General features: G+C 36.9%; 1 protein-coding gene across 5 annotated transcripts in view; it reads right to left on the bottom strand.

Moving 5' to 3' along the window:
• Positions 1-13,949, bottom strand: part of dis3l2 (DIS3 like 3'-5' exoribonuclease 2) — a 225,945-nt gene that overhangs the window by 184,524 nt on the left and 27,472 nt on the right. For 4 of the 5 annotated variants that reach the window (XM_031901823.1, XM_031901824.1, XM_031901826.1 and 1 more), the window contains 1 exon segment: positions 10,951-11,004. The exons of the other annotated variant lie outside the window; for it this stretch is intronic. In XM_031901823.1, the coding sequence (XP_031757683.1) occupies positions 10,951-11,004 (54 nt within the window). 5 annotated transcript variants of the gene reach the window in all.

Here is a 13,949-nt window from a genome sequence, read left to right as displayed (position 1 = left end):
TAAAAAATAACTTAACTGTGGTTTATCACACCTAAGTTCAATTTCTGTAGTCACCCCCAGGCCTGATTACTGCCACACCTGTTTCAATCAAGAAATCACTTAAATAGGAGCTACCTGACACAGAGAAGTAGACCAAAAGCACCTCAAAAGCTAGACATCATGCCAAGATCCAAAGAAATTCAGGAACAAATGAGAAGAAAAGTAATTGAGATCTATCAGTCTGGTAAAGGTTATAAAGCCATTTCTAAAGCTTTGGGACTCCAGCGAACCACAGTGAGAGCCATTATCCACAAATGGCAAAAACATGGAACAGTGGTGAACCTTCCCAGGAGTGGCCGGCCGACCAAAATTACCCCAAGAGTGCAGAGACAACTCATCAGAGAGGCCACAAAAGACCCGAGACAAAAGTTGAACTTTTTGGAAGGTGCGTGTCCCGTTACATCTGGCGTAAAAGTAACAAAGCATTTCAGAAAAAGAACATCATACCAACAGTAAAATATGGTGGTGGTAGTGTGATGGTCTGGGGTTGTTTTGCTGCTTCAGGACCTGGAAGGCTTGCTGTGATAGATGGAACCATGAATTCTACTGTCTACCAAAAAATCCTGAAGGAGAATGTCCGGCCATCTGTTCGTCAACTCAAGCTGAAGCGATCTTGGGTGCTGCAGCAGGACAATGACCCAAAACACACCAGCAAATCCACCTCTGAATGGCTGAAGAAAAACAAAATGAAGACTTTGGAGTGGCCTAGTCAAAGTCCTGACCTGAATCCTATTGAGATGTTGTGGCATGACCTTAAAAAGGCGGTTCATGCTAGAAAACCCTCAAATAAAGCTGAATTACAACAATTCTGCAAAGATAAGTGGGCCAAAATTCCTCCAGAGCGCTGTAAAAGACTCGTTGCAAGTTATCGCAAACGCTTTATTGCAGTTATTGCTGCTAAGGGTGGCCCAACCAGTTATTAGGTTCAGGGGGCAATTACTTTTTCACACAGGGCCATGTAGGTTTGGATTTTTTTTCTCCCTAAATAATAAAAACCCTCATTTTAAAACTGCATTTTGTGTTTACTTGTGTTATCTTTGACTAATAGTTAAATGTGTTTGCTGATCAGAAACATTTTGTGTGACAAACATGCAAAAGAATAAGAAATCTGGAAGGGGGCAAATAGTTTTTCACACCACTGTAAGTGCTCTAAAAACTATTAAGTATAACGCGCCTGAAGTTTGCGCCGCGCCCCGCCCCCCTCCCCTCTCCCTCTCCCTCTCGGTCCGTGGAAAAAATGTTTTGCCTCCTACCGGGCTGTGGTGCTAAAAAGGTTGGTTAACACAATAAAATCCATTAAAAGTCACAAGAGGTGCACACCATTAACCCAATAATGTAATTAGCGAAAAATTAGTGGTCCAATGATTGTCACAAATATGTGCCCTTTTAAATGTCCAAAAGGGTCCACACCTGAACTTCAGGGGGTGTGGAAGTCAAGGAGCAAATTATATCATAAAATACCAGCACTCAATTCGAACAAATCGATAAAAAAAAATCTTCAAGATTCAAGAATAGAGTGCAAGCCCTTCAAGATATATTAGATAGCGATAGACAGACAGGCATGGGATCTGTTATCTAGAATGTTTGGGAGCTGGGGTTTACAGCCCCTTTGACATAGAAGTTTTAAAATATTTACTTTGTTTGTTTTGCAACTCCAGGCTTGGACTTAGGCTTTCGTCTACTAGCAATCAGCAGTAGTTTGGAAAGCAGAATGGCAGAAAGGTCTAAAAAAAAAAAAAAAAAAACAGACTATCAAAAAAAAAAAAATAGACAAAAATAAAACATAAACCTTCTTAATTTGTTTTTGTTTTGTTGCCAAGTATAGGTCAGTTTATAACAAAGTAAAAATAAATATAAAAGGTTAATATCTCTTGAGAACCCTTACTCTGCTGGTTCCATAGGTTCTTATCTATCATGTGAAGACTACTGCCACAGAAATAGAATCTATTTCTATGAATAGAATCTTTTCTTTTATAATGTAATTTATTTTTTTAGTAAATTATACCACTAACTGGGGCTTTTGTCTCTATTTGTGTCTCCACTCATCAAAAAAATTCTATTTAACTCCTAAAAATGACATAATAAAAGGAATTTTCTTGAGACCTCGGTGTTTTTTTTACCCCTATGAGGCTTCTGATCATCTGAATGGGAGAAATATGGGGAGACTTAAGGGCACTATTGAGAGAACTGAAGGTATGCCTGCAGCTTGAGATTAACTCTTTATTAGCCTTTCCTTCTCCTTTAATCCACACGGAAGACAAATTATCTTTCGGTTGTTACTTTAAATCTTCTGTTGGACTGGACATTCCCTATCCACTTCATAAGCTACATCATTTTATATTCTAATAAGCAGATGCTTGCAGCTACATCTTCCTTGTTTTAATGCTGGACGAAATGGGATCTTTCCATTTGAAAACTTGGATTGTGTTGATTTCAACTTGTTAAAATAATAACTTTCCTTCATGTGGCAAAGAGATAAAAAAATAAAAAAAAAGTGTATTGGACATGGGACTGGAGTTTCATGAATTCTGCCACAGTGTTCTCTTTCCAAAATTAAGTCTCCAGTTCTTTTTAGCAATTTTACATCTTTAGAAAGAAAAGAAAAAAAAAAAAAAAGTGTTAAAAGGAACAACTGCCTCCCTCTTTAGTCCCTGTAGTAATATATTCCTCCGTGCAATTTATGCAGAGCGTAGGCAAAAGCATATTTCTTGTCTATCACTGCAAAAAAAATGCCTTTTTTCCAGCTATGAATATGGGATTCCAAATGGAATAGATTTGGAGCAAAATGGTCTAAAAACTGCGGTGTGAGGTGTTAGAGTGGATTCTAAGCCTAATCTTGCTCTGATCATGATAACAAAATTTACCTTTTAATTTCTAAAAAGAAATCCGGCTTTTACTATCCCTGAAAATGTCTAACATTTGGCTGATAAGGTTAATGCTTTTAAACTAATTAAAACCCACAGTAATTTTTATTTGTATATGTCTATAGTCAAACAGGGAGGATATATATCTCATTCGGCCTCCTTCTAGCTCTAGCTTATTTTACTGCAGACTAATAGCAAGTCTTTCAACTATCACAGTGCTTGGGCTTAAACATTTTTGGAAAAAAAGACCTTAACCACTATAAAACTGTTTTCTAAAAACATGTATGGGAAACTAAGAAAAGTACAAGTCTAAAAAAAGAGATTCCTTTTAGCCTAAAATTAAAACATTTAAAAAATATTTTCAAAAGAGTTCTCTTCAAGGCTATTTATCTTGTTAAAATAATCCTAGATCCTTCACAATTAAGGATTCCTCTAATGAACTTAACAGGAATATACAAATAAGAAAAGAGGTTAATGAAAAGGAAAAAGATTGGTGGTAAGGTATAGTACTTACAAGAAGAAAATACAAGGCTTAACCAAACATTCACCTATGCTGAATCTTATTTGCTACATAGATGCCCAGCTGACCAATATGCCATATAAAAATATCTTGCATTTATTCTAGTGTTCTGGAACCAGTACACACTGGTATCAATTCCCATTTCTATATCACTAAAAATAAAGCAGGGTTAATAGAACAGACGTCAGCAGCTAGCAACATGGTGAAAACCATTAAACCGCATCATTTGCAGACTATAGGAATACAAGATGAGCTGCTTGTTAAGCTATTACCAATAGTTGGTAATGAGAAGCATGGAGGGGGGGGGGGCGGGGGGGAAGTTTCAGATAAATAAGAGAAATATGTTTCAGATAATGCCTTGCACGGCTCCAGACACCCAGTTTTTTAAAAAATATATAAATTTAAACAAAAAAACAAAGGCACTAATGTCCCACAAGCAGACCCCTCTATTACATTTTGTACCAATGTTGATTTCCATGGCACAATTTGTATTTCCGCTACAACTGTACTGTGTTAAAAAAACAGCCTTCATGTTTATATAATAAAAGCAATACTGCTAATGCAATACATATTCAAACCAAAACAAATGACACAAGCACACAATGTAAAGAAAAAAAAATATTTGATTGGAAAGGGCACCTAACCTAAAATTAGACTGTCTTATTGAAAAGCTAATTAGTACTTTGATTCATGTACACAAATAGATACCATTTGGTCATATTTCTGCCAAGCATTACATATATATCAGAGATGGATGCTTTTCCCAGTATGCTTAAGAATCGTATTTACCTCCTCCCTCTTTGCCCGCTGTGCTTGACTGAGTCTGAAAACATCCATAATTAGTTTTGTGGCTCCCCTAAAAATCAAGCAAAATAAAGCCAGATGCTACAAATAATGACATGCAAATCACTTGCCAGCGGATGCCAGAGACTGTTGCTTAGGAGCCACAATGTGAGCCTTGTTAAATTTGTATTGTTCTAGTCCCACATAGCTTGTTCAAATGACTATGAAGTACATCCCTTGTTTTGCGGAGAATTGCCTTTACAACAATTTACATAGCACAGGGATTGTGAACCTATATGTATGGCCTCAAAAATGGTTCTCTATGCGGTTACAGTTGGGTCTGGATCAACATTTGAAATTTCTTCTTGGTAGTGTGTGTCAAAATCGTGTGCAATTTTAAAAACCATAAGTGCACTTTTAACGTATTTTCACACAAATTCTTTATGCACACCACAATGTGTGTGCACGTTGGACAATTTTGAGGGGACATTTGGTCTTCACTATCCCTATTAATCATGGGAAATGTTTTACTAAGAACTCCGTCCTCCCTTAGGAATGTGTGATCTGAGCTATAACGGCTAGAGCTGCAGGAAGGAAGCTACTTAAAATGGCAGCTGCTCTCTTAAGCAAATGGGGAAAGCTTCTAAAGCAGTTTACTCCGGTATGGTAATGGTTTCTGCAGATTAAATATATTGTTCTAGGTGACACTAATGTGGCAAATCTATTGGCAATAAAATGCCAATATGGCTATCCTTCTCCTTTAAGAAATACTGTCATAGCATTTGTCTAAATTCAGCTGGCAACATGTGCCAGTTCAGTGACCATTTTCAGAGAGCCCAGGTCCTAGATTTGATGCAGACGGCTGACACCCCCACTATGTTGCTCTGTATTCACCAAAGACATATGGGGGAAGGATGCATTTTCTGGGAGCCCAGAAAGGAGTTTCAGGAGGGGGTAAGGTGACCTATGAAGGGGTAGGGAACTGGTTTAGTAATTTTACAACAGTGTACAAGTGACAGGTGTCAAGATTACTTAAGCTGTGTAACACAACTGTATAATAGAAATTCATCTGTCACACTTATTAAATTCATTTCTATTCCCAGAAATGAAAATTTTCTTGAGTAAAACGCCAAAATTCATAAACAGCCATAAACCATATCTTTAAGACTACAAAACCAAGGCTCTCAATCTGATAATCATTTCACTATGCTGTAATAGTTACCCGAAAAGGACATGAAATTTGAGGTAGTTATGTATTAAAAGTTAAACCTTCTGTGAGCACCATATTTTGTCCTACAAAGCAGGAATTCTTGCACTTTGGTGGGAGAGGTGCAGGAGAGGGAAGAGAGGAGAGAACTGCGCAGACTCTGGCTAGCCATGGGAATTTAGGATGAGACAAGAAATCCTGTGTTTCTTTTGACAGAGAACTCAGTGCAGCATTACTGTAAGTACTTACTGCTGTATTTATATAGACCTTTCTGATAAAGCTTACTTAGTTTTTACCTTTCCTCCTCCTTTAAAGAATCTATCGCTCATTTAATATATACAAATCCACTACTACTTGGGCACTCTCTCCTGAAACTAGACAGCTTCATGCCCATATTTTCAATTTATATTTAAATCTTATTTTTCGCTTTAAAGTCACAATTATTGATTTCTTTTTGAAAGATAAATTATTACTATAATATTTTAGCAATCAGGTAAAGCTGCAGGGGCTACAGACAAGAATACAGTAACCCATGGAACAATATGCCCAAGTTAAACAGAAATCATAATTGACATCACAGACAAGCAATTTTCAGCTGTTTCAACTCATTTGTAGTTCCTTGCCATGTCTGCCCTGCTTTCTGTAATAATGCCAATTTCTTATATAGCAATAGCATCCTACAGTCCTCTGCATTGTAGACTGCCACCCACTGCAAAAAGAACATCTGGCTCTTCTTAATAAAACACTGCCTTGAAGTGCTGCCAATACAAGCACAGTAAAGTCCCAGGTTTGAGAAAGATATACAATGTTCATATATTAGATAAGGTAATATATAGACTTAATAGAGCAAATAGAAAGGCAGAATTATCTTTAGTTGTGATGGAGCCGAGTAAATAGCCCCTACTGTCCAGAATATAAAAGCAAAGGAGAACCAGCTGTGGGCACGTAGCATTTTAAAGGCACGTAGCAGAGGGCAGATGTAAACGGGTACAAAAAATAAATTACAAATAACATTTTAAGATATGATATATTTGATTTAAAAAAGGTTCATATATGGTTTGTGAGACCCTTGCCTTAACTTTGAACTATTGCTCATAATAAGGAATGCTGAATTCCAATATAAATACTTATTACCTTTCAGGCTGATGCAGTGGAACAAAATAGCATTTGGGAGTTAAATAATAGTACAGATTAGAAGAGAAGAATAGCAGCATACTAATACTGTACATGCTAATCAAAACATTTTAAGCAATCAATGTCGGATATATACAATCATCAATTGTACAGCTTTTTCTAAACATTTTAACAAATACTTGCTTATATTTATTATAATTGACTGGCAAGCTTATGGGTTAACCTGAGTTAAACTGCAGCTTTAAATCCGAGCATGGCTATATTTTAAAGGTTTTCCTAAGGGTTTGAGAAAAATTCTGTATTTACTCAAATGAAAAGAATACCTAATATTATGTAAAGTAGCTCAGCTTTGGGTAAATTATGGTTTTCATTACAGAAAGTTGTATTCACTTTTTGTGCTTGTGTAGGGAAGAATAATTCACAGTACTCATATGACTATTTTGATTTCCTTTCTGGCAAAAAACACAGCTGTTTTAAAACCATGCTACCTTTGGAATTCTTTACTTTACCTTTCAGCTTTACTGACTGAGACCTTTAAATCTAAATATAGCTTTCTCCGAGCATCATACAGTCCAATCTCTTTTGTTGGGATGGCAGTTTGTGTGAAGATGGCAACTTAAAAAAAACAATCTTACTTGTTACAAATTACAAGGGAAATGTATCGAAATGGCTTTGCAAACCTAACTACAAGGCTAATATTGCATTCTAAAAGCAACTGCTGCTGCCCCAACCCTTAGTTATGCACTTGTGTTGGGCAGCAACAAGAGCGATATCAGGCTTGGTTAGGTGGGAATAAAAGGCCAAATTTTCCGGGGGAAATTATGAACATTGCCTAATTATTTACCCTTCCCCCCACCACCCAACATCACTCCTGAGATAACTTTGGGAGAAACTGTGCCCTTGACAGAGGCACCATTTTAGGGTCGCGGGCCACAGAGCCTGCGGAAAAAGCTCAGCTACAGTGGGCGACTAATCTTCCTGAATTGCCTCCGCACAGACAATTAAGTGAATTGCTTGTGGGAAGGTATATGTGTCGCTTTGTTTTCTAAAGTTGTGCTACAAAAGGAATGATGGACCATAGAGAGATTAGTCATCCACAGTAGCAAAAATGTTACCATAGGGGACTAATCTCCCTAAAATGCCTTCTACTGGCAACAAAGTGAGTTTTCTCCTGCAGGAAACTGCGTGCAACTTCGAAAACGAAGCACAATGCCTTTCAAAAGACTTACATTATTGCCAGTGGAAAGGCATTTTATGGAGACTAGTCACCAGAGGTAGACCAGATTAACTGTGGGTAACTAATCTCCCTGTGGGCTATGGCTCTTAATGTTTCCCATTTGTAAATATCCTCTCAATGTAAAATGACATTTAAAACTACATATAAAATTCAGCACAGCCTGATGAGCAGAAACAACTGCTTCCATCAGGTCATGGCAGATGTCTTTGTTCTTGGCATGGTCGTATTCCAAATCTGAAAGCATCACAGTCGAAGGATCAGTCTTTAGATTGAGTAAGAAAAAGAATTTAAGTGTGCTTCAATCTCAGCACTTGGTGTCAAATTCATTGTTAAAAGGATAGGAAAGCAGTAAGGCTGTACATACATTTTTAAACAGCTTCTTTTGGTTTGCCTTTTTTGTTGAATAAATAATTACCAAATACAACCTGCTATGTTACACATATGCATTTCCCTCTATCAATCTTAGATTATAAAATATTGGTTGTGTCTTTTGGGAGGCTATAGTTCCAGGTTACACATGATTTATCCAGATACAGTTGGTGGGAAAAAAACCTACTTTTAGGATTTGGTGAAGACTAGTCCACTGTACAATATGTAAAACCATAAAACCCAACTGAAAGAGAGCTTACTATACTTTTTTTCACATCACTGCACACCATATTATTTAAATAGCTCATTACAACTAATAAACTGTTGGAGGTTTTTGTAAAAAAAAAAAAAAAAACCAGCACTACGAAAGATTGTTTAGCTAATGGAAACATCATAAACAGCATAATTATATGACGGCAGTCTCACATTATTCATTAACGGTCATGTATGCTTCACAACTAGCTCACTTCTTAACATGTTTTGAGCAGAATGATAATGCCCATGCAAGTGTAATCAATCTGCTCAGTAATGGATTTGCAAATTAACTGAAAAGTACGCTATTATTGTTTCCCTTTATAGTGTAGGTGGCAGTGACATGGTTTTACAGATGGATGTGATAGGTATAACTGAACTGAACAGCTGTCACAAACCTGGAGGGATCCTGGATGAATAACAGCAACTAAATAGAAGGATTTTACTACAAAACCTAATTATTTATTTAATTGCAGTACTGTATTATATTATACTCTCTGTGCTACTAAAGAAACAACACTTTAAAACTTCATATTTAAGCCACTGGGCAATAAAACAGTCTTCCATCAAATACTGTATTACCAAATATAGTACAAAATGTTATACAGAGCGCACATCAAAAAAAAAAAAAAAGTGTTGGGTGGGGGGGGTTTAAGATTTCACAAACAACCATTAGTTGTTTGCAAAGACCCATTTGCAGCCCTTTTCAAAAACAACCTAAAATAAAAGTTTGACTGCAGATACTGAATTAATAAAGTGCCATTAGCAGACAGTTTGTAGCTAAAACAGAATGTACTGTGAGACCAAGAAGCAGAAACAATGTGACTGGGACAAGAGTTCCAGCAGCTGTGTGCTGCCTCCCATGACTTGATGTAGAAAAATTGCAGAGCCGTTTGTAGGGGGAGCGCGTTACCCAAAAAAAAAAAAAAAAAAAAAAAAAAGGACAGATTTTTGCACATGTTCAGCCAGGGCTTTTCCCTTGAAAACCTTTGTTTGCACCATGTCATGAGCATTTCATTCATGTGCATGTGTTTGCTTATAATGAAGTCAAGTAGTAGGAAAAGTAGAAAACAAAAAGCTATTCTAAATATGTATACTTTTGGCAAAAAAAAAGTATAAATGGGGAAATTAGAAAGTAGGCTGTTTACCTTAGCAACCTGACATCAGATACATTTGCTTTATCAGATTTAAGTAATACCAACATACTGCTCAGCATTAGTCTATTTGATGCAGAATAAAATCCCAATATCTCTTAGCATAAGCTTTGATGTAAAATTGTTCCCTAGTCAGATCAGTTGGATCAAAAAGCCTAGAAAAATACATTTACAAGTGCATTATAAGAAAGTACAGGAATAAGGATGCTAACTTAATACACAATAATATTTTTAATATTCTCTTTAATGGAGAAGGAAAGGCTAGTAAAGAGTTAATCTCAAGCTGCAGGCATACCTTCAGTTGTCTCAATAGTGCCCTTAAGTCTCCCCATATTTCTCCCATTCAAATGATCAGAAGCCAAACAGGAAGAAAAAAACACTGAGCTGTGTAAAGGAAGTTCCCATAATGCCTCACTCCTGCACCAAATGCAAGTCCGGTGTACATGCTCAGTTAGTTAGACTATGAGTCAGCTTACTGCGGATTGGCTCAGATCCATATTCCTAAGGGGGGGGAGTGAGTTCTTAGCATTCTTGAGGGAGGGGGGAGCAGGAGAGAGCAGAGAGCTGTGTGTCACTGGCAGAGGAAAACAGACAAACTAATCTTTTGACAGAGAAGTCAGTGCAGCGTTTCTGTAAGTGCTTATGGCTACATTTACATAGACCTTTCTGATAAAGCTTTAACATGTATAAAATAATGAAATCCCTACTACAGGTTCTGTGTGGTTACACGACAAATATATTTTTGAATTCATTAAATCACAATCAATTGCATTAAAATGCTTTTTTTACAGTTTGCACAACCTAGATGATGCAGATTCAGAATTTTGTCTTATTTGCCCCTGGGCCTACTCTCAAAGTGAATGCAAAAATAATTTGTATATTAGCACTCTCCTAAACTGTAAAATCTATACTTGGATTTTGGAAAAAGCAGTGTTGTTCTGTGGGAACCAGTGTAATGCTTTACATATACAAGAGATACAAATTAAAATGGCCACAGATTTTATTTCCTGATAAACAAAGCAAATTAGTTGCTGAGCCAGAGCAGAATTACACTGCAAATGTGTTTAAAGGGAGCTTAGTTTAATGTACCGGAAAATGAAGAAATCTCTTAAGGGATACGCACTGGAGGTTTAGTTACACTAACTGGTGGTCCCAAGTCAGCTGGTTTAGAAGCAGTGTTTGGCTCTAAACTGTCCTTGAACTGCATCTATATAAAGTGCTAGTGTTATATTTGTACATGCAAAACTTATACAAGGTCCAAGCATTAACACAATGAAAATTCAGTTCATATAAACCTGTAGACACTGAAACATCTATAATGGCATAACACACAATTGTAATAAAACCAGGAACAAAGAAAACATTCATACGAAGTTTAGAATCCAACTTACCGGTGATGGCAAGTATGCTTCATGAAATTTCTTGGGATTAATCCTCAGGGGACCCTAGAAATTAATAACAAACCATAATGAAACCTATTTGCAACATACTTTGTGCTGTCTGTGTAACAAGACATTTATTCTGAAAAAGTCAGAATACTTTTAATAAAAAATAAACCTTCCAAAACTACAACATTACACTACATAGCCAAGTTTTAATTGATATCATTCATAAACACAGTTGCATTAATATGTCCACAATATATATTTTACAAATATAGATATACATGATTATAATCACACACACACAAACCAGAAGGCTAAGAGTTATTGTGTGTAGATACATAAGAATTCTGTATTAGCAGAATAATGTAATGGACAGAGGAGAATGGCGATATTCAGGTGTGGAGTTCCCACTCAATCACTAAGGCTGTATTCCTAGAGTGGGTATATTAACCAGCCAAACCACCACCTGCAGCTCATCTAGTGAGCCAATGTTTCCAAGGCAGCAAACAGAAGTTCACCCAAAGATCTGACATACCACATGCCTGCAGCTGTTTTTTAACTTTCTAGATTTTGTCTTAAAGCATATTTGCAGGCTCAGGGCCACTGAAAATCAGCACATAGTAAAACAAAACAGCATACGTCCAACAAATGTTCATATCACTATAATACAATGCAAATGCATGCTATGTTAATGCTGCTGCAAGGGTTATTGACCAAGGGAGTTGAATATTTAGGGTGCTACTTGGATACAATTAAAATTGAACGTATTCTAAACTGATCTTAACCACTTGACTCAGAGAAAATATACATTTTATATTATCAGGTACCTAATGACGCCAAATTTACATCTTCAGGTTATGCTTTATACAGCACCGTATAATAGAGTAGCACTTAAAAAAAAAAAAAAAAAGTTATACATGCAAGAGGCTGCAATAATAATTATGACCAAATTAAACTTGGCCTGGACAAAGACAGTCCGGCAGTTGAAGGTAATCCTGGAGTATCCTTAACTGTGTATGTGCCACCAAGCACTGTGATGCAAAACACGCCGCTGTGCTTTTCTGCTTGCATATATCAGCTTTACTATCAGAGACACTGTTTACTGAAATTGAGGAAGCAGGGAGTGGACTCATTAGATGTCAGTAAAAGTGGACGGGGGCTTTTGTCTGGGGGTGGGGGTTAGTTCACCTTTAACTTCCTTGTACTTAAGGAATACTATCATGGAAAAACACATTTTTTAAATTTTAATTGAGCATCTCCAGCAGAATCCTGCATCAAAATCTGTTTTTCTAAAAAACAAAGTTTTTTATATTTAATTTTGAAATTTCCAATGGGGCTAGCCATATTCTTAATTTCCCAGGGTGCCACAGCCATGTGACCTGTGCTCTGATAAGCTTCAGTCATACTTTACTGCTGAGTTGCAAGCTATAGTGATATCACCCCCACACCAATATTAACAACTATGAAGTAAGGAGTAAGGAGGAGGGTCGTGTGCAGACCGAAGGTTATGTCTGGGGGTGTACTTGGGGGATTAGGATAGTTATATACAGTGGTGCAGCACCGGTGCGTGCTTTGTAGGTAAGTACAAGTACCTTAAAGCCTTTATATGATGCTCTCTCAGAGATGGGCAGTACTGTTCACGATGGACTGAAGTGGGGTCCTTTTTAGACAGTTTTAGAAGTCCCCAGAGCGGTAAGTTACAGTACTCTAAGCAAGATATGACGAGGGCATGGATGAGAAGTTTGGCACTCTCATGTATGAGAAAAGGTGAAATGTGAGACATGTTTTTGCTGTGAAAAAATGTGACAATATCAAAGAATTCTCTAATTTACGTACAAATGACTCACCAGCAAAAGCAATCAAACTGCAATCCAGACCCCAGAAATACATGGACCAAAAACTACCAAATATAGGTGCTGGTTTTATATGAGGCAAAGGCAAGAGATCAAACTGCCAACATCTGCATAATAAACAGAGTTAAATTGACTTTTCCTTCACCGACTAGTCTATAAATGCTTTGCCTGTATAAAATAACTGGGGCTAGTCATAATGATATGGGGCACCTGGGAATCTTATTTGTCTCCTGAGGATTCCATAGACAGGGCAAGAGAAGGAACTGAACATCAAACAACTGGTTGGTGGATTAAACGTACCTGGAACTAGATGTCCTGGAGAATTAAAATTGTTTCCCCAAAAACAGAGAATTTAGTATGGTGGAAATCAGCTCACTACCTGTATAGGATAATATGGAGAACCATAATTCCTAAGTATCCTAAGATAGTTGAAATTAAAAGTTCAATTAGCTTTACAATTGAAAAGCCTCAAATTTTCGATTAAAAAAAAAAAAATGGAGGGACATTGGTATGAAATACCATTCATTTTTAAAATTCAGTCAGTCTCACTTTAATCAAGATGAAAAAAAGTTTTACTTGAGGTATAATATTAGCATGTAAAAAAAAAGTGGGAAATTTCTATTTTGCAAACCCTGCAGGGAATTGTAGTTTAATACATCAAAGACTACCAGTGGTAAAGCAAAGAATTAGGACACCCCAGTGAAATTACAGGTTGAAAAAACCCTGTCACTGTGTTATGTGATGTTTGTAAAGAGTTAAGTTATATCCCTGAACAAAATATAAAATGCCAAGTGTTACATTAAGTCCACCATCAGAAGAAGTGCATTCACTGTGAAAGATTTCCAGCTCTGGCTTCTTCTCTTTAACAAGCAATTAAAACACTTCTTAAAATTTATATCTGTGAGCAGATGGGTCCAATATCTCTCCCAACCAAAATCCTATTTACCATGTTGCTCATTTCACGCTGTGATCTCATATCTGGAACAAGCAGCGTTTCCCATCTGCACAGAACAGATGTTTTTGTGTACAGGGACAGGGTGGTTGGAGGTCTAACTAGTAAGAACGAGGGGGGTCGCTATATCATACTAGGGTTACTTAGATGAAAATTCTAGAACAGCATTTCATTAGTGTCCTTATCACGGAGAACAAACA

The sequence above is a fragment of the Xenopus tropicalis genome, chromosome 5 (assembly GCF_000004195.4).
Source record: "Xenopus tropicalis strain Nigerian chromosome 5, UCB_Xtro_10.0, whole genome shotgun sequence".
NCBI lineage: Eukaryota > Metazoa > Chordata > Amphibia > Anura > Pipidae > Xenopus > Xenopus tropicalis.
This window is presented reverse-complemented; position numbering and strand designations above follow the sequence as displayed.